General features: G+C 40.7%; 2 protein-coding genes across 2 annotated transcripts; both read left to right on the top strand.

Annotated features, from left to right (window-relative positions):
• Positions 1–332: 332 nt before the first annotated feature.
• LOC145805750 (uncharacterized) lies at positions 333–5,888 on the top strand. The gene is made up of 5 exons (XM_082900945.1): positions 333–2,134; positions 2,222–2,912; positions 3,036–3,502; positions 3,553–4,457; positions 5,056–5,888. The coding sequence occupies exons 1-5, from the start codon at positions 333–335 to the stop codon at positions 5,886–5,888; spliced, it is 4,698 nt and encodes a 1,565-aa protein (XP_082757071.1).
• Positions 5,889–11,865: 5,977 nt separating this feature from the next.
• Positions 11,866–15,152, top strand: LOC145805749 (uncharacterized). The gene is made up of 3 exons (XM_082900944.1): positions 11,866–12,800; positions 13,058–14,684; positions 14,934–15,152. The coding sequence occupies exons 1-3, from the start codon at positions 11,866–11,868 to the stop codon at positions 15,150–15,152; spliced, it is 2,781 nt and encodes a 926-aa protein (XP_082757070.1).
• The last annotated feature ends 10,261 nt before the right edge of the window (positions 15,153–25,413 follow it).

Genomic DNA, 25,413 nt, shown 5'->3' with positions numbered 1-25,413 from the left:
GGGAACAGTGTGAAAATTAAACCGAATTCAAATCAATCATTTTGGACTTGAGAATTGAACACTTAGCTGATTTAAGAAACATTAAATGAGTTGTTTAAGTAATCCTAATATCGTCAAGCTACAATTACTCAATAAATTCTCTTTCAAGGAGGCCAAGAAAAATTAGTTTGAGTTAAGTTTGGCCCCTTAAGCTAATGAAGCTATTAGTTGTCCAACCGAATTAGTTCGAGAACAAAAGAGAACTTACAATGGGTTAGAGTGAGAAGCTCCCGCATCTCTCTAGAAACCTGCGTTTCTAGGGTTTCGTTTTCTTTTGTGAGATCATTCTTGAAATGGAAACTGTATCTGATGCTTTGGTTACTGCAGGAAACTTTAATGCGAATATTAATGAGGAGAGAGGGAACGAGAGATTCAGTGGGTCGTTTGGAGAATTTAGCCCTAAGTGTTTAGATCTCTCTGAACGTGAGTTGGATAACCTAGTTGTGCTTGCACAAAATAGTGAGAAGAAACGGAGTGGGGCTACGGCGTCATCCATCCAAGACCTTTCTGACCGGCTTGCGGCTATCAAGGCCAGATCGGCGATGGACGAAAACCGTCCTACTGTTGGATCTACAATGCCAGTGTTGTTAACCCCGATGTCCACTAACTGGTCCGATAGGGTTGAAGGAGAAAGGCGATCAAAGCTGTTGGACCTGCCTGATAGTGTGGAGATTACTAAAAATCGGGGTATCGCTCATGGAGTAACTGTGGATGAGGTGGATCACTCTTCGCCACCGATTGCAAAGGAAAAAGGGGATCTGGTCATGGAGGACCAAGATCTGGGTGTTGATGAATCTGATACACATGGCAGCCCTAGAGGTAGTCGTAATGATCGTGGTTCTGAGGATTCGGGACTCAATCCTGTCGGATCTGAGGGTAACACTAGTGGTGGTTTTCAACACCATGGTCGAGGAGCAAATACCAACACTAGGGGTGGTCGTGGAGGCCGAGGGCAGAACAGACCCCCTGAGGGTAGATCGTGGGCTAACGTGGCGTCGTCTTCAGTCCGATCAGAGGTAAAACTCAACTATTACCCCCCCAAAATGGATCAAGATAAAATTGTGGTTGAGATGCCTCCCCCCTCCCCCACGGTGAAATGGGATGCTTGCCTGGTAGGGTACTTTATTGACAAAAATTTGCCTCACACCCTTATCAAAAATAATGCTAATAATATGTGGAAGCATAAGGGTTTGGTAGAAATTCTGAAGAATGATGACGGTTTTTTCTTCTTTATGTTTGAAAATCGTGATTGTTGTATAGATGTGCTGGAGGGGGGACCTTGGTATGTAAGTGGCTTTCTGCTGATATTGAAACAGTGGCATCGCATGATGAAACTGTCTAAGGAAGACAAGAAGACCATCCCTATCTGGGTAAAATTTTTTAACATTCCTCTGGAATATTGGGATGGGGAAGGGTTAGGGAGAGTAGCCAGTGCTGTGGGTGTCCCTTTGTTTATGGATCAACTTACCTCTTCTGGAAGTAGGATCTCTTTTGCTAGACTGTGTGTGGATATATCAGCTGAATCGGCATTCCCTGACAGCTTTCTTCTCACTGATGGTGATGCTTCTATGAACATTCATGTGGAGTACCAAGGGGTTCCCTCGAGATGTACACACTGCCATGTTTTTGGGCATGAGACTAAGACCTGTCTTTCTGCTCAAGTAACTCACCTCATTGAATTGCAGAAGAATTCAGAGGAACAGATTGAAGATGATGAGGGATGGACCACTGTCAAGGATAAGGGCAAGAAAAAAGTGGGGGACCCATCCTCCCCTGTTCACAGCGTCCCTCCTGAAGTCAACAGTTCATCTGCTACTAAAAGGGGTGAACCTGAGATCCAATCTGAGGGGGCTAACCTTCCAGTGGCTGACATTTCTGTTGAGGTTGATACGGAGCTTATTGATCTTCCCCTTCCTGATGTTGTAGAAAATGTTAGCCCTGCAGTTGAGGATATTGGCCATAATGTGGGAAAAGAGGAAATGAAAGCTAATTCTCCAGAAATTCTGGGAGGTAAGGGGACTGATGGTCTCAAAGTGGGCAGCTCAACAAAGAAGAAGTCTTCTGGCAAATCAGGCAGCCAGAAGAAGAAAAGGAGGTAAATATCTTTTTGTTGTTTTTGTGGTGATCTGGTTGCATTTATTAAGTTTATCATGTCTTTTAAAATATCATCATGGAATGTTAGGGGGTTTAACAACCCATCTAAACACAAAGAAGTTGCTGATTTTGTTAGAAAAGAAGACATTAAAATAATGTGTGTTTTGGAGACAAAAATTAAAATGGAGAATGAAGCTAAACTTTTTGCAAATAGCTTTAAAAATTGGAATCTTTTGTCAAATTCACAACCAGATCTACCAGCAAGAATTTGGGTGTGCTGGGACCCAAACTTTTGTGATATTTTGATGCTTCAACAATCAAACCAGTATATTTTTGTCAAAATCCACGTTTTTGATACAGATTCCAGTTTATTTGCCTTTTTTGTTTACGCTGAGAATAAACATGAGTTGAGAGTTCCTCTATTTTTTGATTTAAAGAAAATTGCTCTCAACCATGCTAGTCACCCATCCATTTTCCTTGGTGACTTTAATGCTGTTAGATTCTCTCATGAGAAAATGGGGGGAAAGGACACGTGGAGTCAAGCAAATGAGTTGTTTAATAGACTAGTCTTGGAGTCTGAGTTGGATGATCTTTGTTACAAGGGGTGTCAATTTACTTGGTCCAATAAGCGGGGGGGTAGGAATTTTATTACTTCAAAAATTGATAGAGTTCTTGCAAATGAGAGATGGTTGTCTGCTAACCCTAACTCCTATGCTCTCTTTCTTCCTCCGGGCGTATCTGATCATTCCCCAGTTGTTGTGCATCTTGGGGGGGAGGAGGCAAAATTCAAAAAGCCTTTTAAGTTTTTTGACTTTTGGGCTAATCACTCTAGTTTCCTCCCGAGCGTGCATGGTGTTTGGGTTACATACATTAAGGGATCCCCTATGTTTAGGGTTTGTTAGAAGCTTAAAACCCTTAAGCCTATCCTAAGAGATCTGAACAAAAAAGAGTATAGTGAGATTTCCATCCGTGTTAGTGCTGCTAAGGATCAACTTCTTAATTCCCAAATTAAGCTTGATAAAGATCCGATGAATCTCCATTTTCAGGAAATGGAAAGGGCTGCTTACATTAAATATGTTGATCTCAGTAAAGCTGAGGAAAGTCTTGCCCATCAAGAATCTCGTGTCCAATGGCTTGGTTTAGGGGACAGGAATTCAAAGTTCTTCTTTCGAAATGTTAAGGGAAATGTGAATAAGGGGCGTATTCATAGTGTTGTGCTCCCGAATGGGGAGAGGGTGACTAATAGTGCTGAGATCCATAACTCTTTTGTGGACTACTTCACAAATTTGTTCGGTAAGCCGTTTGTGGACAATTATAATGGGTCTGAGAGGATTAATGGTCTTATCACCAAGAGAGTTTCTGACACTCAGTATCATAGTCTAGGGATGTTACTGAGAAAGAAATCATTGATGCTTTCAGGTCTCTAAAACCCAACAAAGCCCCCGGCCCTAATGGCTATTCTGCGGGTTTTTTTCTGAAAGCCTGGGACATTGTGGGGAGAGAGGTTGTCCAAGCCATCAAATCTTTTTTCTCATCGGGAGAGCTTCTTCGGGAAATAAATAGCACCTCCATTGCTCTTATCCCGAAGATCCCAAATGCTGAAAAAGTGGGGGATTTTAGACCCATTTCTTGCTGTAATACTTTGTACAAGTGTATTTCTAAGATCATTGCTGATAGGATCAAATCTGTTCTGAATGATCTTATTGACCCTGTGCAATCAGCTTTTGTCCCCGGTAGGAGAATTGCTGACAATATCTTCCTTTCACAGGAACTTATGAGGGGGTATCATAAATTTTCTCAGTCTCCCAGGTGTGCTATGAAAGTGGACATCATGAAAGCATATGATAATGTAAGATGGGAGTTTGTTCTTGATATCCTAAATGCTATGGGTTTCCCCCCTAACATGGTTCTTTGGGTCAAAGCTTGCATGACTAGTCCCACCTATTCCATTTGCATTAATGGGAGTTTGCATGGTTATTTTAGGGGGGAGAGAGGTTTGAGACAAGGTGACCCTATGTCCCCTTACCTCTTTGTTTTAGTTATGGAAATTCTCTCTAGAATTTTGGCTGAGAAGGCTTCGCATCCTGCATTTAAATTCCATTGGAGATGTGATCAACCTAAGATAGTTAACTTGTGCTTCGCAGATGATTTAATGATCTTCTGTAAGGGGGATGTGTTCACTGTTCGGTCCATTAAGCTGGGGTTAGAAGAATTTAAGAGCCTGTCTGGGTTGTCACCTAGCCCTGCTAAGAGTCATATATTCTTTTCTGGTTGTGATAATGAGTTGAGGGATGAGATTCTTGGGGTTTGTCAATTCAGTGAAGGCAAGTTGCCTGTGAGATACCTGGGGGTCCCTTTAGTTTCCACGAAACTTAAAGCCTCTGATTGTGATCAACTTGTGGATCGGATAACTAAAAGGATTAAGAGCTGGACAAATACGCCTTACTTATGCTGGCCGTGCTCAACTGATCCAATCTGTTTTGTTTTCGATGCAAGTGTACTGGACCTCTCTATTCATTCTCCCAAACAAAGTCACCCAGTCTATCGAGCGTCTTTTTAGGGCTTTTTTTTGGTCGGGTTGTGAGATGAAAACTCATGGGGCTAAGGTTTCTTGGGATAGAATTTGCTCTCCCAGGAAGGAACGGGGTCTGGGGTTTAAGTCCATTTCTGTGTGGAAAAAAGCTGCTATTGCGAAACATGTTTGGTTCCTCCTCTCTGGGGGTGAGCAATCTATGTCGTGTAGCTGGGTTAAGTCTTATCTCCTCAAAGGTAGGAGTTTTTGGAGGGTTAGGGTGCCAAATGACCCCTCTTGGGTCTGGCGGAAAGTTCTCTCCCTAAGACCTATAATTTACCCCTTAATCAAGTATAAGGTGGGAGATGGATCTGAAGTTTTCTTATGGTTTGACAATTGGCATCCAATAGGTTCTATTTGGGATAAGTTTGGGAGGCGTATTGTGTACGACACCGCCTTAAGCATAGATGCTAAGGTGAGTCAGATTGTGGAGGGAAAATCTTGGAGATGGCCATTTCCTTCTTCTTGGGAGATTATGGATCTCATTAACAAAACTCCTTCAAATCTCCTCCCTACTGGTGGCCATGATAGTGTTAGTTGGTGCCCTGCTCATGATGGGAACTTCACCATCCAATCCACTTGGAATGCATTACGAACTCACTATGACCATGTGAATTGGTCACATTTAATTTGGGGCCCTCACAATATCCCTAAAGTGAGTTTTGTGGTTTGGATGGCAATCCTTGGCCGTCTTAACACTGGGGACAGGTTGCATCTGTTTGGTGTGACGCAATCTGCTGTGTGTGCATTTTGTCAGTACCATCATGAAGACCACAATCACCTTTTTTTTGAATGTCCATTTTCGGAAAGAGTGTGGTCTTGTATTAAAGGTAAAATAAATGTTGATTGGCCATCCTTCCTTTGGGATGATTTGGTCCAGATTATTGCTAAATCTGTGAAAGGGAAATCCCTGGGGGCTATTATTACCAAGCTTGCCTTTACTTGTACTGTGTACCAGTTATGGGTTGCTAGGAATAATAGAGTGTTCAGTAAAGATATGGTCCCTGAAGAGGTGGTTATTAAGTGTATTGTAGATATGGTTAGGTTCAGGGTAATGCATATAACCAATTTGAAGACTAACCATAATGACAGCTGGTATCTTAGTTCATGGAAACTGCCTCGTACTATGCTGAAGCATGCTGCTGCTGATGTGAGGATTGAGAGTTCACTAAATGTGGGTTGAGTGAAGGTTAGCAAATAAATTGTGGGGTTTCCTAATGTTTGCTATTCATATAGGTGCTTGGATTCCTGGAAAACTGATGGATGAGTGTACACCAAACCAGTCTGAGGGTTGAGTTTCGTGTGAGGAATAAACACTCCATAACCCCCAATTTACTAGCCACATTGAGAGGAACTAACATGCTTATATATATCACTGTATCTTTCTCTTTTGCAGGTATATGGAGCTGTTTCCCGAGTGATGTGAGCATAGATATTTGTGGGTTGAGTGTAGTGAGCAATTATATGTGTGATGTTAACTGCTTCAGATTTATGAGTTTTGCAAAGTCCTCTACTGTTGGTTACTTAATTCTGTTTGGTCCTTGCTACATTACAGGGTCTACTATAATGTGTAGAATCTGTCCGGGTCACATGTGTTGTCTTGTTCTTCCTGTGTTGCTGGCTGGATTTGCATGTGTTGATGGCTGTCTGCTTGTGTCGATGGCTGGATCTGCCTGTGTTGATGGCTGGGTCTGCCTATCTTGTTCTTTTCAGTTCGGTGTGTCTCGTGGCTTGAAGCTGGACCTGCCTGTGTTGATGGCTGCTATATGCGCCTCGTGTGTGAAGTCTGATTTTCTATTATGTTTGTTTATATTAGAATCTGTTGGTGTTTTGCCTACCCGTGTGGGATGTACACGGGTGTACATGACATATGGATTTCATCTGACTTTTTGCTGCCTGTGATTGAGTGTGTTCATGCTCCTCATTTTTCATGCGGCACATGAACACATTTTTGGCTATTTCTATTATGTATGGTTTATTTAGGTTAGGACGTATTTCATTTATTTGTCCAGATTGTTCTGTTTGTTTCGTCAGTTTTTCTGGGTAATTCTGGAATGGCTTAGTTTTTGTTTTTTCTTTCTCTGGTTTCCTGTATAGTGCTTTGGTTAGGGCCTGGGGTATGCCCCTTGTCGTGGTGTAAGTTTTTTGTCTTTTATTTTGTGACTTATCCACCCAAAAAAAAGAATTAGTTCGAGAACAAAAGAGAGAAGGGAGGAGAAGGACCGAGACTATTCAAGAGAAACATTCTTCTTGAGAGCTAGAAGAGAAAGTTAGATAAAAGAAAAAGAAATAGGATTAAATTTAAAGCGAATTCAAATCATCCGTTTGGACTTGAGAATTGAACACTTAGGTGATTTACAAAACCTTAAATGAGGTGCCTAAGTTAAACGAATACCGTTAAGCTACAATTAGTCAGTAGATTCTCTTTGTTGGAGGCCAAGCAAGATTAGTTTGAGTTGAACATGGCAACTTAAGCCAATGAACCTATTCACCCAAAAAAATAAAAAAGCCAATGAAACTATTAGTTGCCTAGGGTAATTGTTTCCTAGAACAAAGCAGAGAAGGTTGGAGAAGGATGAAGAGAGTTAGAGAGAAACTTTCTTCTTGAGAATTAGAAGGGAAAGTTAGAGAAAATAAATGGAAATAGTTAGAAAATTAAAGGGAATTCAAATTTACACTTTTGGACATGAGAATTGAACCCGTTGTTGATGGAGAAAACATTAAATGAGTTTCTTAACTCAAAGTGATTTCGTTAGGTAAATTCTCTTTGTTGGAGGCTTACCAAGATTAGTTTGAGTTAAACTTGGCCACTTAAGCTAATGAAACTATTAGTTGCCTAACCAAATTAGTTCCTAGAACAAAAGAGAGATGGATGGAGAAGTACGGAGAGAGTTAGAGAGAAACTTTCTTCTTGAGAATTAGAAGAGAAGGTTAGAGAAAAGAAAGGGAAATAGGATGATAATTAAAGCAAATTCAAATTAATGCTTTTTCACAGGAGAATTGAACACTTAGGCGATTTAGAAAACGTTAAATGAGTTGCTTTTGCTAAACTTATATTGTTAAGTTACAATTACTCAGTAACTTCTTTTTCTTGGAGGCTAAGCAAGATTAGTTTGAGTTGAACTTGGCCAGTTAGTCTGATGAAACTATTAATCGCCAAAGCTAATTAGTTCCTAGAACAAAAGAGGGAAGCACGGAGAAGGACGGAGAGAGTGAGAAAAAAACTTCCTTCTTGAGTGGTAAAAGAGAAATTTACAGAGAGATAAATGTAAGGGGAATAGGATGAAAATTGAATCGAATTCAAATTGATCCTTTTGGACTTGACAATTGAACACTTAGCTGATACAATCACTTTGCAAATTCTCTTTCACGGAGGTCAAGAAAAATTAGTTTGAGTTAAGTTTGGCCACTTAAGCTAATGAAGCTAGTAGTTGCCCAACTTAATTAGTTCGAGAACAAACGAGTGAAGGGAGGAGAAGGACCGAGAGAGTTCAAGAGAAACATTCTTCTTGAGAGCCAGAGGAGAAAGTTAGATAAAAGAAAAGGAAATAGGATTAAAATTAAAGCGCGTTCAAATCATCCGTTTCGACTTGAGAATTGAACACTTAGGTGATTTACGAAACCTTAAATGAGGTGCTTAAATTAATTTACGAAACCTCAAATGGGGTGCTTTAGTTAAAACAATATCGTTAAGCTACAACTGCTCAGCAGATTCTCTTTCTTGGAGGCTAAGCAAGATTAGTTTGAGTTAAACTTGACAACTTAAGCTAATGAAACTATTAGTTGCCCAAGGTAATTATTTCCTAGAACAAAAGGGAGAAGCTTGGAGAAGGACGGATAGAGTTACGTAGAAACTTTCTTCTTGAGAATTAGAAAAGAAAGTAAGGGAAAATAAATGGAAATAGGAAGAAAATTAAAGAGAATTCAAATTTATCCTTTTGGACGTGAGAATTGAACACGTTGTTGGTTAAGAAAACATTAAATGAGTTTATTAAGTTAAACTAATCTCGTTTAGTAAATTCTCCTTTTTGGAGGCTAACCAAGATTAGTTTGAGTTAAACTTGGCCACTTAAGCTAATAAACTATTAGTTGACTAACCAAATTAGTTCCCAGAACAAAAGAGAGATGGATGGAGAAGGACGAAGAGAGTTAGAGAGAAACTTTCTTCTTGAGAGTTAGGAGAGAAGGTTAGAGAAAAGAAAGGGAAATAGGATGATAATTAACGCAAATTCAAATTAATGCTTTTTGACAGGAGAATTGAACAGCTAGGCGATTTGGAAAACATTAAATGAGTTGCTGATGCTAAACTTATATTGTTAAGTTACAATTACTCAGTAGCTTGTCTTTCTTAGAGGCTAAGCAAAATTAGTTTGAGCTGAACTTGGCCAGTTAATCTGATGAAACTATTAGTCGGCAAAGCTAATTAGTTCCTACAACAAAAGAGAAAAGCACGGAGAAGGACGAAGGACGAAGAGAGTGAGAGAAAAACTTCCTTCTTGAGTGGTAAAAGAGAAATTTAGAGAGAAAGAAATGTAAGGGGAACAGTGTGAAAATTAAACCGAATTCAAATCAATCATTTTGGACTTGAGAATTGAACACTTAGCTGATTTAAGAAACATTAAATGAGTTGTTTAAGTAATCCTAATATCGTCAAGCTACAATTACTCAATAAATTCTCTTTCAAGGAGGCCAAGAAAAATTAGTTTGAGTTAAGTTTGGCCCCTTAAGCTAATGAAGCTATTAGTTGTCCAACCGAATTAGTTCGAGAACAAAAGAGAACTTACAATGGGTTAGAGTGAGAAGCTCCCGCATCTCTCTAGAAACCTGCGTTTCTAGGGTTTCGTTTTCTTTTGTGAGATCATTCTTGAAATGGAAACTGTATCTGATGCTTTGGTTACTGCAGGAAACTTTAATGCGAATATTAATGAGGAGAGAGGGAACGAGAGATTCAGTGGGTCGTTTGGAGAATTTAGCCCTAAGTGTTTAGATCTCTCTGAACGTGAGTTGGATAACCTAGTTGTGCTTGCACAAAATAGTGAGAAGAAACGGAGTGGGGCTACGGCGTCATCCATCCAAGACCTTTCTGACCGGCTTGCGGCTATCAAGGCCAGATCGGCGATGGACGAAAACCGTCCTACTGTTGGATCTACAATGCCAGTGTTGTTAACCCCGATGTCCACTAACTGGTCCGATAGGGTTGAAGGAGAAAGGCGATCAAAGCTGTTGGACCTGCCTGATAGTGTGGAGATTACTAAAAATCGGGGTATCGCTCATGGAGTAACTGTGGATGAGGTGGATCACTCTTCGCCACCGATTGCAAAGGAAAAAGGGGATCTGGTCATGGAGGACCAAGATCTGGGTGTTGATGAATCTGATACACATGGCAGCCCTAGAGGTAGTCGTAATGATCGTGGTTCTGAGGATTCGGGACTCAATCCTGTCGGAACTGAGGGTAACACTAGTGGTGGTTTTCAACACCATGGTCGAGGAGCAAATACCAACACTAGGGGTGGTCGTGGAGGCCGAGGGCAGAACAGACCCCCTGAGGGTAGATCGTGGGCTAACGTGGCGTCGTCTTCAGTCCGATCAGAGGTAAAACTCAAACTATTACCCCCCCAAAATGGATCAAGATAAAATTGTGGTTGAGATGCCTCCCCCCTCCCCCACGGTGAAATGGGATGCTTGCCTGGTAGGGTACTTTATTGACAAAAATTTGCCTTACACCCTTATCAAAAATAATGCTAATAATATGTGGAAGCATAAGGGTTTGGTAGAAATTCTGAAGAATGATGACGGTTTTTTCTTCTTTATGTTTGAAAATCGTGATTGTTGTATAGATGTGCTGGAGGGGGGACCTTGGTATGTAAGTGGCTTTCTGCTGATATTGAAACAGTGGCATCGCATGATGAAACTGTCTAAGGAAGACAAGAAGACCATCCCTATCTGGGTAAAATTTTTTAACATTCCTCTGGAATATTGGGATGGGGAAGGGTTAGGGAGAGTAGCCAGTGCTGTGGGTGTCCCTTTGTTTATGGATCAACTTACCTCTTCTGGAAGTAGGATCTCTTTTGCTAGACTGTGTGTGGATATATCAGCTGAATCGGCATTCCCTGACAGCTTTCTTCTCACTGATGGTGATGCTTCTATGAACATTCATGTGGAGTACCAAGGGGTTCCCTCGAGATGTACACACTGCCATGTTTTTGGGCATGAGACTAAGACCTGTCTTTCTGCTCAAGTAACTCACCTCATTGAATTGCAGAAGAATTCAGAGGAACAGATTGAAGATGATGAGGGATGGACCACTGTCAAGGATAAGGGCAAGAAAAAAGTGGGGGATCCATCCTCCCCTGTTCACAGCGTCCCTCCTGAAGTCAACAGTTCATCTGCTACTAAAAGGGGTGAACCTGAGATCCAATCTGAGGGGGCTAACCTTCCAGTGGCTGACATTTCTGTTGAGGTTGATACGGAGCTTATTGATCTTCCCCTTCCTGATGTTGTAGAAAATGTTAGCCCTGCAGTTGAGGCTATTGGCCATAATGTGGGAAAAGAGGAAATGAAAGCTAATTCTCCAGAAATTCTGGGAGGTAAGGGGGCTGATGGTCTCAAAGTGGGCAGCTCAACAAAGAAGAAGTCTTCTGGCAAATCAGGCAGCCAGAAGAAGAAAAGGAGCTAAATATCTTTTTGTTGTTTTTGTGGTGATCTGGTTGCATTTATTAAGTTTATCATGTCTTTTAAAATATCATCATGGAATGTTAGGGGGTTTAACAACCCATCTAAACACAAAGAAGTTGCTGATTTTGTTAGAAAAGAAGACATTAAAATAATGTGTGTTTTTGAGACAAAAATTAAAATGGAGAATGAAGCTAAACTTTTTGCAAATAGCTTTAAAAATTGGAATCTTTTGTCAAATTCACAACCAGATCTACCAGCAAGAATTTGGGTGTGCTGGGACCCAAACTTTTGTGATATTTTGATGCTTCAACAATCAAACCAGTATATTTTTGTCAAAATCCACGTTTTTGATACAGATTCCAGTTTATTTGCCTTTTTTGTTTACGCTGAGAATAAACATGAGTTGAGAGTTCCTCTATTTTTTGATTTAAAGAAAATTGCTCTCAACCATGCTAGTCACCCATCCATTTTCCTTGGTGACTTTAATGCTGTTAGATTCTCTCATGAGAAAATGGGGGGGAAAGGACACGTGGAGTCAAGCAAATGAGTTGTTTAATAGACTAGTCTTGGAGTCTGAGTTGGATGATCTTTGTTACAAGGGGTGTCAATTTACTTGGTCCAATAAGCGGGGGGGTGGGAATTTTATTACTTCAAAAATTGATAGAGTTGTTGCAAATGAGAGATGGTTGTCTGCTAACCCTAACTCCTATGCTCTCTTTCTTCCTCCGGGCGTATCTGATCATTCCCTAGTTGTTGTGCATCTTGGGGGGGAGGAGGCAAAATTCAAAAAGCCTTTTAAGTTTTTTGACTTTTGGGCTAATCACTCTAGTTTCCTCCCGAGCGTGCATGGTGTTTGGGTTAAATACATTAAGGGATCCCCTATGTTTAGGGTTTGTCAGAAGCTTAAAACCCTTAAGCCTATCCTAAGAGATCTGAACAAAAAAGAGTATAGTGAGATTTCCATCCGTGTTGGTGCTGCTAAGGATCAACTTCTTAATTCTCAAATTAAGCTTGATAAAGATCCGATGAATCTCCATTTTCAGGAACTGGAAATGGCTGCTTACATTAAATATGTTGATCTCAGTAAAGCTGAGGAAAGTCTTGCCCATCAAGAATCTCGTGTCCAATGGCTTGGTTTAGGGGACAGGAATTCAAAGTTCTTCTTTCGAAATGTTAAGGGAAATGTGAATAAGGGGCGTATTCATAGTGTTGTGCTCCCGAATGGGGAGAGGGTGACTAATAGTGCTGAGATCCATAACTCTTTTGTGGACTACTTCACAAATTTGTTCGGTAAGCCGTTTGTGGACAATTATAATGGGTCTGAGAGGATTAATGGTCTTATCACCAAGAGAGTTTCTGACACTCAGTATCATAGTCTTGCTCGGGATGTTACTGAGAAAGAAATCATTGATGCTTTCAGGTCTCTAAAACCCAACAAAGCCCCCGGCCCTGATGGCTATTCTGCGGGTTTTTTCTGAAAGCCTGGGACATTGTGGGGAGAGAGGTTGTCCAAGCCATCAAATCTTTTTTCTCATCGGGAGAGCTTCTTCGGGAAATAAATAGCACCTCCATTGCTCTTATCCCGAAGATCCCAAATGCTGAAAAAGTAGGGGATTTTAGACCCATTTCTTGCTGTAATACTTTGTACAAGTGTATTTCTAAGATCATTGCTGATAGGATCAAATCTGTTCTGAATGATCTTATTTACCCTGTGCAATCAGCTTTTGTCCCCGGTAGGAGAATTGCTGACAATATCTTCCTTTCACAGGAACTTATGAGGGGGTATCATAAATTTTCTCAGTCTCCCAGGTGTGCTATGAAAGTGGACATCATGAAAGCATATGATAATGTAAGATGGGAGTTTGTTCTTGATATCCTAAATGCTATGGGTTTCCCCCCTAACATGGTTCTTTGGGTCAAAGCTTGCATGACTAGTCCCATCTATTCCATTTGCATTAATGGGAGTTTGCATGGTTATTTTAGGGGGGAGAGAGGTTTGAGACAAGGTGACCCTATGTCCCCTTACCTCTTTGTTTTAGTTATGGAAATTCTCTCTAAAATTTTGGCTGAGAAGGCTTCGCATCCTGCATTTAAATTCCATTGGAGATGTGATCAACCTAAGATAGTTAACTTGTGCTTCGCAGATGATTTAATGATCTTCTGTAAGGGGGATGTGTTCACTGTTCGGTCCATTAAGCTGGGGTTAGAAGAATTTAAGAGCCTGTTTGGGTTGTCACCTAGCCCTGCTAAGAGTCATATATTCTTTTCTGGTTGTGATAATGAGTTGAGGGATGAGATTCTTGGGGTTTGTCAATTCAGTGAAGGCAAGTTGCCTGTGAGATACCTGGGGGTCCCTTTAGTTTCCACGAAACTTAAAGCCTCTGATTGTGATCAACTTGTGGATCGGATAGCTAAAAGGATTAAGAGCTGGACAAATAAGTGCCTTACTTATGCTGGCCGTGCTCAACTGATCCAATCTGTTTTGTTTTCGATGCAAGTGTACTGGACCTCTCTATTCATTCTCCCAAAGAAAGTCACCCAGTCTATCGAGCGTCTTTTTAGGGCTTTTTTTTGGTCGGGTTGTGAGATGAAAACTCATGGGGCTATGGTTTCTTGGGATAGAATTTGCTCTCCCAGGAAGGAAGGGGGTCTGGGGTTTAAGTCCATTCCTGTGTGGAAAAAAGCTGCTATTGTGAAACATGTTTGGTTCCTCCTCTCTGGGGGTGAGCAATCTATGTGGTGTAGGTCTTATCTCCTCAAAGGTAGGAGTTTTTGGAGGGTTAGGGTGCCAAATGACCCCTCTTGGGTCTGGCGGAAAGTTCTCTCCCTAAGAACTATAATTTACCCCTTAATCAAGTATAAGGTGGGAGATGGATCTGGAGTTTTCTTATGGTTTGACAATTGGCATCCAATAGGTTCTATTTGGGATAAGTTTGGGAGGCGTATTGTGTACGACACCGCCTTAAGCATAGATGCTAAGGTGAGTCAGATTGTGGAGGGAAAATCTTGGAGATGGCCATTTCCTTCTTCTTGGGAGATTATGGATCTCATTAACAAAACTCCTTCAAATCTCCTCCCTACTGGTGGCCATGATAGTGTTAGTTGGTGCCCTGCTCATGATGGGAACTTCACCATCCAATCCACTTGGAATGCATTACGAACTCACTATGACCATGTGAATTGGTCACATTTAATTTGGGGCCCTCACAATATCCCTAAAGTGAGTTTTGTGGTTTGGATGGCGATCCTTGGCCGTCTTAACACTGGGGACAGGTTGCATCTGTTTGGTGTGACGCAATCTGCTGTGTGTGCATTTTGTCAGTACCATCATGAAGACCACAATCACCTTTTTTTTGAATGTCCATTTTCGGAAAGAGTGTGGTCTTTTTTTTTGGGTAAGTAAGAGTGTGGTCTTGTATTAAAGGTAAAATAAATGTTGTTTGGCCATCCTTCCTTTGGGATGATTTGGTCCAGATTATTGCTAAATCTGTGAAAGGGAAATCCCTGGGGGGCTATTATTACCAAGCTTGCCTTTACTTGTACTGTGTACCAGTTATGGGTTGCTAGGAATAATAGAGTGTTCAGTAAAGATATGGTCCCTGAAGAGGTGGTTATTAAGTGTATTGTAGATATGGTTAGGTTCAGGGTAATGCATATAACCAAGACTAACCATAATGACAGCTCGTATCTTAGTTCATGGAAACTGCCTCGTACTATGCTGAAGCATGCTGCTGCTGATGTGAGGATTGAGAGTTCACTAAATGTGGGTTGAGTGAAGGTTAGCAAATAAATTGTGGGGTTTCCTAATGTTTGCTATTCATATAGGTGCTTGGATTCCTGGAAAACTGATGGATGAGTGTACACCAAACCAGTCTGAGGGTTGAGTTTCGTGTGAGGAATAAACACTCCATAACCCCCAATTTACTAGCCACATTGAGAGGAACTAACATGCTTATATATATCACTGTATCTTTCTCTTTTGCAGGTATATGGAGCTGTTTCCCGAGTGATGTGAGCATAGATATTTGTGGGTTGAGTGTAGTGAGCAATTATATGTGTGATGTTAACTGCTTCAGATTTCTGAGTTTTGCAAAGTCCTCTACTGTTGGTTACTTAATTCTGTTTGGTCCTTGCTGCATTACAGGGTCTACTATAATGTGTAGAATCTGTCCGGGTCACATGTGTTGTCTTGTTCTTCCTGTGTTGCTGGCTGGATTTGCATGTGTTGATGGCTGTCTGCTTGTGTCGATGGCTGGATCTGCCTGTGTTGATGGCTGGGTCTGCCTATCTTGTTCTTTTCAGTTCGGTGTGTCTCGTGGCTTGAAGCTGGACCTGCCTGTGTTGATGGCTGCTATATGCGCCTCGTGTGTGAAGTCTGATTTTCTATTATGTTTGTTTATATTAGAATCTGTTGGTGTTTTGCCTACCCGTGTGGGATGTACACGGGTGTACATGACATATGGATTTCATCTGACTTTTTGCTGCCTGTGATCGAGTGTGTTCATGCTCCTCATTTTTCATGCGGCACATGAACACATTTTTGGCTATTTCTATTATGTATGGTTTATTTAGGTTAGGACGTATTTCATTTATTTGTCCAGATTGTTCTGTTTGTTTCGTCAGTTTTTTTGGGTAATTCTGGAATGGCTTAGTTTTTGTTTTTTCTTTCTCTGGTTTCCTGTATAGTGCTTTGGTTAGGGCCTGGGGTATGCCCCTTGTCGTGGTTTAAGTTTTTTGTCTTTTATTTTATGACTTCTCCACCCAAAAAGAAGAATTAGTTCGAGAACAAAAGAGAGAAGGGAGGAGAAGGACCGAGACTATTCAAGAGAAACATTCTTCTTGAGAGCTAGAAGAGAAAGTTAGATAAAAGAAAAAGAAATAGGATTAAATTTAAAGCGAATTCAAATCATCCGTTTGGACTTGAGAATTGAACACTTAGGTGATTTACAAAACCTTAAATGAGGTGCCTAAGTTAAACGAATACCGTTAAGCTACAATTAGTCAGTAGATTCTCTTTGTTGGAGGCCAAGCAAGATTAGTTTGAGTTGAACATGGCAACTTAAGCCAATGAACCTATTCACCCAAAAAAATAAAAAAGCCAATGAAACTATTAGTTGCCTAGGGTAATTATTTCCTAGAACAAAGCAGAGAAGGTTGGAGAAGGATAAAGAGAGTTAGAGAGAAACTTTCTTCTTGAGAATTAGAAGGGAAAGTTAGAGAAAATAAATGGAAATAGTTAGAAAATTAAAGGGAATTCAAATTTACACTTTTGGACATGAGAATTGAACCCGTTGTTGATGGAGAAAACATTAAATGAGTTTCTTAACTCAAAGTGATTTCGTTAGGTAAATTCTCTTTGTTGGAGGCTTACCAAGATTAGTTTGAGTTAAACTTGGCCACTTAAGCTAATGAAACTATTAGTTGCCTAACCAAATTAGTTCCTAGAACAAAAGAGAGATGGATGGAGAAGTACGGAGAGAGTTAGAGAGAAACTTTCTTCTTGAGAATTAGAAGAGAAGGTTAGAGAAAAGAAAGGGAAATAGGATGATAATTAAAGCAAATTCAAATTAATGCTTTTTCACAGGAGAATTGAACACTTAGGCGATTTAGAAAACGTTAAATGAGTTGCTTTTGCTAAACTTATATTGTTAAGTTACAATTACTCAGTAACTTCTTTTTCTTGGAGGCTAAGCAAGATTAGTTTGAGTTGAACTTGGCCAGTTAGTCTGATGAAACTATTAATCGCCAAAGCTAATTAGTTCCTAGAACAAAAGAGGGAAGCACGGAGAAGGACGGAGAGAGTGAGAAAAAAACTTCCTTCTTGAGTGGTAAAAGAGAAATTTACAGAGAGATAAATGTAAGGGGAATAGGATGAAAATTGAATCGAATTCAAATTGATCCTTTTGGACTTGACAATTGAACACTTAGCTGATACAATCACTTTGCAAATTCTCTTTCACGGAGGTCAAGAAAAATTAGTTTGAGTTAAGTTTGGCCACTTAAGCTAATGAAGCTAGTAGTTGCCCAACTTAATTAGTTCGAGAACAAACGAGTGAAGGGAGGAGAAGGACCGAGAGAGTTCAAGAGAAACATTCTTCTTGAGAGCCAGAGGAGAAAGTTAGATAAAAGAAAAGGAAATAGGATTAAAATTAAAGCGCGTTCAAATCATCCGTTTCGACTTGAGAATTGAACACTTAGATGATTTACGAAACCTTAAATGAAGTGCTTAAATTAATTTACGAAACCTCAAATGGGGTGCTTTAGTTAAAACAATATCGTTAAGCTACAACTGCTCAGCAGATTCTCTTTCTTGGAGGCTAAGCAAGATTAGTTTGAGTTAAACTTGACAACTTAAGCTAATGAAACTATTAGTTGCCCAAGGTAATTATTTCCTAGAACAAAAGGGTGAAGCTTGGAGAAGGACGGATAGAGTTAGGTAGAAACTTTCTTCTTGAGAATTAGAAGAGAAAGTAAGGGAACATAAATGGAAATAGGAAGAAAATTAAAGAGAATTCAAATTTATCCTTTTGGACGTGAGAATTGAACACGTTGTTGGTTAAGAAAACATTAAATGAGTTTATTAAGTTAAACTAATCTCGTTTAGTAAATTCTCCTTTTTGGAGGCTAACCAAGATTAGTTTGAGTTAAACTTGGCCACTTAAGCTAATAAACTATTAGTTGACTAACCAAATTAGTTCCCAGAACAAAAGAGAGATGGATGGAGAAGGACGAAGAGAGTTAGAGAGAAACTTTCTTCTTGAGAGTTAGGAGAGAAGGTTAGAGAAAAGAAAGGGAAATAGGATGATAATTAACGCAAATTCAAATTAATGCTTTTTGACAGGAGAATTGAACAGCTAGGCGATTTGGAAAACATTAAATGAGTTGCTGATGCTAAACTTATATTGTTAAGTTACAATTACTCAGTAGCTTGTCTTTCTTAGAGGCTAAGCAAAATTAGTTTGAGCTGAACTTGGCCAGTTAATCTGATGAAACTATTAGTCGGCAAAGCTAATTAGTTCCTACAACAAAAGAGAAAAGCACGGAGAAGGACGAAGGACGAAGAGAGTGAGAGAAAAACTTCCTTCTTGAGTGGTAAAAGAGAAATTTAGAGAGAAAGAAATGTAAGGGGAACAGTGTGAAAATTAAACCGAATTCAAATCAATCATTTTGGACTTGAGAATTGAACACTTAGCTGATTTAAGAAACATTAAATGAGTTGTTTAAGTAATCCTAATATCGTCAAGCTACAATTACTCAATAAATTCTCTTTCAAGGAGGCCAAGAAAAATTAGTTTGAGTTAAGTTTGGCCCCTTAAGCTAATGAAGCTATTAGTTGTCCAACCGAATTAGTTCGAGAACAAAAGAGAACTTACAATGGGTTAGAGTGAGAAGCTCCCGCATCTCTCTAGAAACCTGCGTTTCTAGGGTTTCGTTTTCTTTTGTGAGATCATTCTTGAAATGGAAACTGTATCTGATGCTTTGGTTACTGCAGGAAACTTTAATGCGAATATTAATGAGGAGAGAGGGAACGAGAGATTCAGTGGGTCGTTTGGAGAATTTAGCCCTAAGTGTTTAGATCTCTCTGAACGTGAGTTGGATAACCTAGTTGTGCTTGCACAAAATAGTGAGAAGAAACGGAGTGGGGCTACGGCGTCATCCATCCAAGACCTTTCTGACCGGCTTGCGGCTATCAAGGCCAGATCGGCGATGGACGAAAACCGTCCTACTGTTGGATCTACAATGCCAGTGTTGTTAACCCCGATGTCCACTAACTGGTCCGATAGGGTTGAAGGAGAAAGGCGATCAAAGCTGTTGGACCTGCCTGATAGTGTGGAGATTACTAAAAATCGGGGTATCGCTCATGGAGTAACTGTGGATGAGGTGGATCACTCTTCGCCACCGATTGCAAAGGAAAAAGGGGATCTGGTCATGGAGGACCAAGATCTGGGTGTTGATGAATCTGATACACATGGCAGCCCTAGAGGTAGTCGTAATGATCGTGGTTCTGAGGATTCGGGACTCAATCCTGTCGGATCTGAGGGTAACACTAGTGGTGGTTTTCAACACCATGGTCGAGGAGCAAATACCAACACTAGGGGTGGTCGTGGAGGCCGAGGGCAGAACAGACCCCCTGAGGGTAGATCGTGGGCTAACGTGGCGTCGTCTTCAGTCCGATCAGAGGTAAAACTCAACTATTACCCCCCCAAAATGGATCAAGATAAAATTGTGGTTGAGATGCCTCCCCCCTCCCCCACGGTGAAATGGGATGCTTGCCTGGTAGGGTACTTTATTGACAAAAATTTGCCTCACACCCTTATCAAAAATAATGCTAATAATATGTGGAAGCATAAGGGTTTGGTAGAAATTCTGAAGAATGATGACGGTTTTTTCTTCTTTATGTTTGAAAATCGTGATTGTTGTATAGATGTGCTGGAGGGGGGACCTTGGTATGTAAGTGGCTTTCTGCTGATATTGAAACAGTGGCATCGCATGATGAAACTGTCTAAGGAAGACAAGAAGACCATCCCTATCTGGGTAAAATTTTTTAACATTCCTCTGGAATATTGGGATGGGGAAGGGTTAGGGAGAGTAGCCAGTGCTGTGGGTGTCCCTTTGTTTATGGATCAACTTACCTCTTCTGGAAGTAGGATCTCTTTTGCTAGACTGTGTGTGGGTATATCAGCTGAATCGGCATTCCCTGACAGCTTTCTTCTCACTGATGGTGATGCTTCTATGAACATTCATGTGGAGTACCAAGGGGTTCCCTCGAGATGTACACACTGCCATGTTTTTGGGCATGAGACTAAGACCTGTCTTTCTGCTCAAGTAACTCACCTCATTGAATTGCAGAAGAATTCAGAGGAACAGATTGAAGATGATGAGGGATGGACCACTGTCAAGGATAAGGGCAAGAAAAAAGTGGGGGACCCATCCTCCCCTGTTCACAGCGTCCCTCCTGAAGTCAACAGTTCATCTGCTACTAAAAGGGGTGAACCTGAGATCCAATCTGAGGGGGCTAACCTTCCAGTGGCTGACATTTCTGTTGAGGTTGATACGGAGCTTATTGATCTTCCCCTTCCTGATGTTGTAGAAAATGTTAGCCCTGCAGTTGAGGATATTGGCCATAATGTGGGAAAAGAGGAAATGAAAGCTAATTCTCCAGAAATTCTGGGAGGTAAGGGGACTGATGGTCTCAAAGTGGGCAGCTCAACAAAGAAGAAGTCTTCTGGCAAATCAGGCAGCCAGAAGAAGAAAAGGAGGTAAATATCTTTTTGTTGTTTTTGTGGTGATCTGGTTGCATTTATTAAGTTTATCATGTCTTTTAAAATATCATCATGGAATGTTAGGGGGTTTAACAACCCATCTAAACACAAAGAAGTTGCTGATTTTGTTAGAAAAGAAGACATTAAAATAATGTGTGTTTTGGAGACAAAAATTAAAATGGAGAATGAAGCTAAACTTTTTGCAAATAGCTTTAAAAATTGGAATCTTTTGTCAAATTCACAACCAGATCTACCAGCAAGAATTTGGGTGTGCTGGGACCCAAACTTTTGTGATATTTTGATGCTTCAACAATCAAACCAGTATATTTTTGTCAAAATCCACGTTTTTGATACAGATTCCAGTTTATTTGCCTTTTTTGTTTACGCTGAGAATAAACATGAGTTGAGAGTTCCTCTATTTTTTGATTTAAAGAAAATTGCTCTCAACCATGCTAGTCACCCATCCATTTTCCTTGGTGACTTTAATGCTGTTAGATTCTCTCATGAGAAAATGGGGGGAAAGGACACGTGGAGTCAAGCAAATGAGTTGTTTAATAGACTAGTCTTGGAGTCTGAGTTGGATGATCTTTGTTACAAGGGGTGTCAATTTACTTGGTCCAATAAGCGGGGGGGTGGGAATTTTATTACTTCAAAAATTGATAGAGTTCTTGCAAATGAGAGATGGTTGTCTGCTAACCCTAACTCCTATGCTCTCTTTCTTCCTCCGGGCGTATCTGATCATTCCCCAGTTGTTGTGCATCTTGGGGGGGAGGAGGCAAAATTCAAAAAGCCTTTTAAGTTTTTTGACTTTTGGGCTAATCACTCTAGTTTCCTCCCGAGCGTGCATGGTGTTTGGGTTACATACATTAAGGGATCCCCTATGTTTAGGGTTTGTTAGAAGCTTAAAACCCTTAAGCCTATCCTAAGAGATCTGAACAAAAAAGAGTATAGTGAGATTTCCATCCGTGTTAGTGCTGCTAAGGATCAACTTCTTAATTCCCAAATTAAGCTTGATAAAGATCCGATGAATCTCCATTTTCAGGAAATGGAAAGGGCTGCTTACATTAAATATGTTGATCTCAGTAAAGCTGAGGAAAGTCTTGCCCATCAAGAATCTCGTGTCCAATGGCTTGGTTTAGGGGACAGGAATTCAAAGTTCTTCTTTCGAAATGTTAAGGGAAATGTGAATAAGGGGCGTATTCATAGTGTTGTGCTCCCGAATGGGGAGAGGGTGACTAATAGTGCTGAGATCCATAACTCTTTTGTGGACTACTTCACAAATTTGTTCGGTAAGCCGTTTGTGGACAATTATAATGGGTCTGAGAGGATTAATGGTCTTATCACCAAGAGAGTTTCTGACACTCAGTATCATAGTCTAGGGATGTTACTGAGAAAGAAATCATTGATGCTTTCAGGTCTCTAAAACCCAACAAAGCCCCCGGCCCTAATGGCTATTCTGCGGGTTTTTTTCTGAAAGCCTGGGACATTGTGGGGAGAGAGGTTGTCCAAGCCATCAAATCTTTTTTCTCATCGGGAGAGCTTCTTCGGGAAATAAATAGCACCTCCATTGCTCTTATCCCGAAGATCCCAAATGCTGAAAAAGTGGGGGATTTTAGACCCATTTCTTGCTGTAATACTTTGTACAAGTGTATTTCTAAGATCATTGCTGATAGGATCAAATCTGTTCTGAATGATCTTATTGACCCTGTGCAATCAGCTTTTGTCCCCGGTAGGAGAATTGCTGACAATATCTTCCTTTCACAGGAACTTATGAGGGGGTATCATAAATTTTCTCAGTCTCCCAGGTGTGCTATGAAAGTGGACATCATGAAAGCATATGATAATGTAAGATGGGAGTTTGTTCTTGATATCCTAAATGCTATGGGTTTCCCCCCTAACATGGTTCTTTGGGTCAAAGCTTGCATGACTAGTCCCACCTATTCCATTTGCATTAATGGGAGTTTGCATGGTTATTTTAGGGGGGAGAGAGGTTTGAGACAAGGTGACCCTATGTCCCCTTACCTCTTTGTTTTAGTTATGGAAATTCTCTCTAGAATTTTGGCTGAGAAGGCTTCGCATCCTGCATTTAAATTCCATTGGAGATGTGATCAACCTAAGATAGTTAACTTGTGCTTCGCAGATGATTTAATGATCTTCTGTAAGGGGGATGTGTTCACTGTTCGGTCCATTAAGCTGGGGTTAGAAGAATTTAAGAGCCTGTCTGGGTTGTCACCTAGCCCTGCTAAGAGTCATATATTCTTTTCTGGTTGTGATAATGAGTTGAGGGATGAGATTCTTGGGGTTTGTCAATTCAGTGAAGGCAAGTTGCCTGTGAGATACCTGGGGGTCCCTTTAGTTTCCACGAAACTTAAAGCCTCTGATTGTGATCAACTTGTGGATCGGATAACTAAAAGGATTAAGAGCTGGACAAATAAGTGCCTTACTTATGCTGGCCGTGCTCAACTGATCCAATCTGTTTTGTTTTCGATGCAAGTGTACTGGACCTCTCTATTCATTCTCCCAAACAAAGTCACCCAGTCTATCGAGCGTCTTTTTAGGGCTTTTTTTTGGTCGGGTTGTGAGATGAAAACTCATGGGGCTAAGGTTTCTTGGGATAGAATTTGCTCTCCCAGGAAGGAACGGGGTCTGGGGTTTAAGTCCATTTCTGTGTGGAAAAAAGCTGCTATTGCGAAACATGTTTGGTTCCTCCTCTCTGGGGGTGAGCAATCTATGTGGTGTAGCTGGGTTAAGTCTTATCTCCTCAAAGGTAGGAGTTTTTGGAGGGTTAGGGTGCCAAATGCCCCCTCTTGGGTCTGGCGGAAAGTTCTCTCCCTAAGACCTATAATTTACCCCTTAATCAAGTATAAGGTGGGAGATGGATCTGAAGTTTTCTTATGGTTTGACAATTGGCATCCAATAGGTTCTATTTGGGATAAGTTTGGGAGGCGTATTGTGTACGACACCGCCTTAAGCATAGATGCTAAGGTGAGTCAGATTGTGGAGGGAAAATCTTGGAGATGGCCATTTCCTTCTTCTTGGGAGATTATGGATCTCATTAACAAAACTCCTTCAAATCTCCTCCCTACTGGTGGCCATGATAGTGTTAGTTGGTGCCCTGCTCATGATGGGAACTTCACCATCCAATCCACTTGGAATGCATTACGAACTCACTATGACCATGTGGTCACATTTAATTTGGGGCCCTCACAATATCCCTAAAGTGAGTTTTGTGGTTTGGATGGCGATCCTTGGCCGTCTTAACACTGGGGACAGGTTGCATCTGTTTGGTGTGACGCAATCTGCTGTGTGTGCATTTTGTCAGTACCATCATGAAGACCACAATCACCTTTTTTTTGAATGTCCATTTTCGGAAAGAGTGTGGTCTTGTATTAAAGGTAAAATAAATGTTGATTGGCCATCCTTCCTTTGGGATGATTTGGTCCAGATTATTGCTAAATCTGTGAAAGGGAAATCCCTGGGGGCTATTATTACCAAGCTTGCCTTTACTTGTACTGTGTACCAGTTATGGGTTGCTAGGAATAATAGAGTGTTCAGTAAAGATATGGTCCCTGAAGAGGTGGTTATTAAGTGTATTGTAGATATGGTTAGGTTCAGGGTAATGCATATAACCAATTTGAAGACTAACCATAATGACAGCTGGTATCTTAGTTCATGGAAACTGCCTCGTACTATGCTGAAGCATGCTGCTGCTGATGTGAGGATTGAGAGTTCACTAAATGTGGGTTGAGTGAAGGTTAGCAAATAAATTGTGGGGTTTCCTAATGTTTGCTATTCATATAGGTGCTTGGATTCCTGGAAAACTGATGGATGAGTGTACACCAACCAGTCTGAGGGTTGAGTTTCGTGTGAGGAATAAACACTCCATAACCCCCAATTTACTAGCCACATTGAGAGGAACTAACATGCTTATATATATCACTGTATCTTTCTCTTTTGTAGGTATATGGAGCTGTTTCCCGAGTGATGTGAGCATAGATATTTGTGGGTTGAGTGTAGTGAGCAATTATATGTGTGATGTTAACTGCTTCAGATTTCTGAGTTTTGCAAAGTCCTCTACTGTTGGTTACTTAATTCTGTTTGGTCCTTGCTGCATTACAGGGTCTACTATAATGTGTAGAATCTGTCCGGGTCACATGTGTTGTCTTGTTCTTCCTGTGTTGCTGGCTGGATTTGCATGTGTTGATGGCTGTCTGCTTGTGTCGATGGCTGGATCTGCCTGTGTTGATGGCTGGGTCTGCCTATCTTGTTCTTTTCAGTTCGGTGTGTCTCGTGGCTTGAAGCTGGACCTGCCTGTGTTGATGGCTGCTATATGCGCCTCGTGTGTGAAGTCTGATTTTCTATTATGTTTGTTTATATTAGAATCTGTTGGTGTTTTGCCTACCCGTGTGGGATGTACACGGGTGTACATGACATATGGATTTCATCTGACTTTTTGCTGCTTGTGATCGAGTGTGTTCATGCTCCTCATTTTTCATGCGGCACATGAACACATTTTGGCTATTTCTATTATGTATGGTTTATTTAGGTTAGGACGTATTTCATTTATTTGTCCAGATAGTTCTGTTTGTTTCGTCAGTTTTTCTGGGTAATTCTGGAATGGCTTAGTTTTTGTTTTTTCTTTCTCTAGTTTCCTGTATAGTGCTTTGGTTAGGGCCTGGGGTATGCCCCTTGTCGTGGTGTAAGTTTTTTGTCTTTTATTTTATGACTTATCCACCCAAAAAAAAGAATTAGTTCGAGAACAAAAGAGAG

Source organism: Camellia sinensis, chromosome 13 (assembly GCF_055761805.1).
Source record: "Camellia sinensis isolate YWXY chromosome 13, ASM5576180v1, whole genome shotgun sequence".
In the NCBI taxonomy this organism is placed as follows: domain Eukaryota; kingdom Viridiplantae; phylum Streptophyta; class Magnoliopsida; order Ericales; family Theaceae; genus Camellia; species Camellia sinensis.
This window is presented reverse-complemented; position numbering and strand designations above follow the sequence as displayed.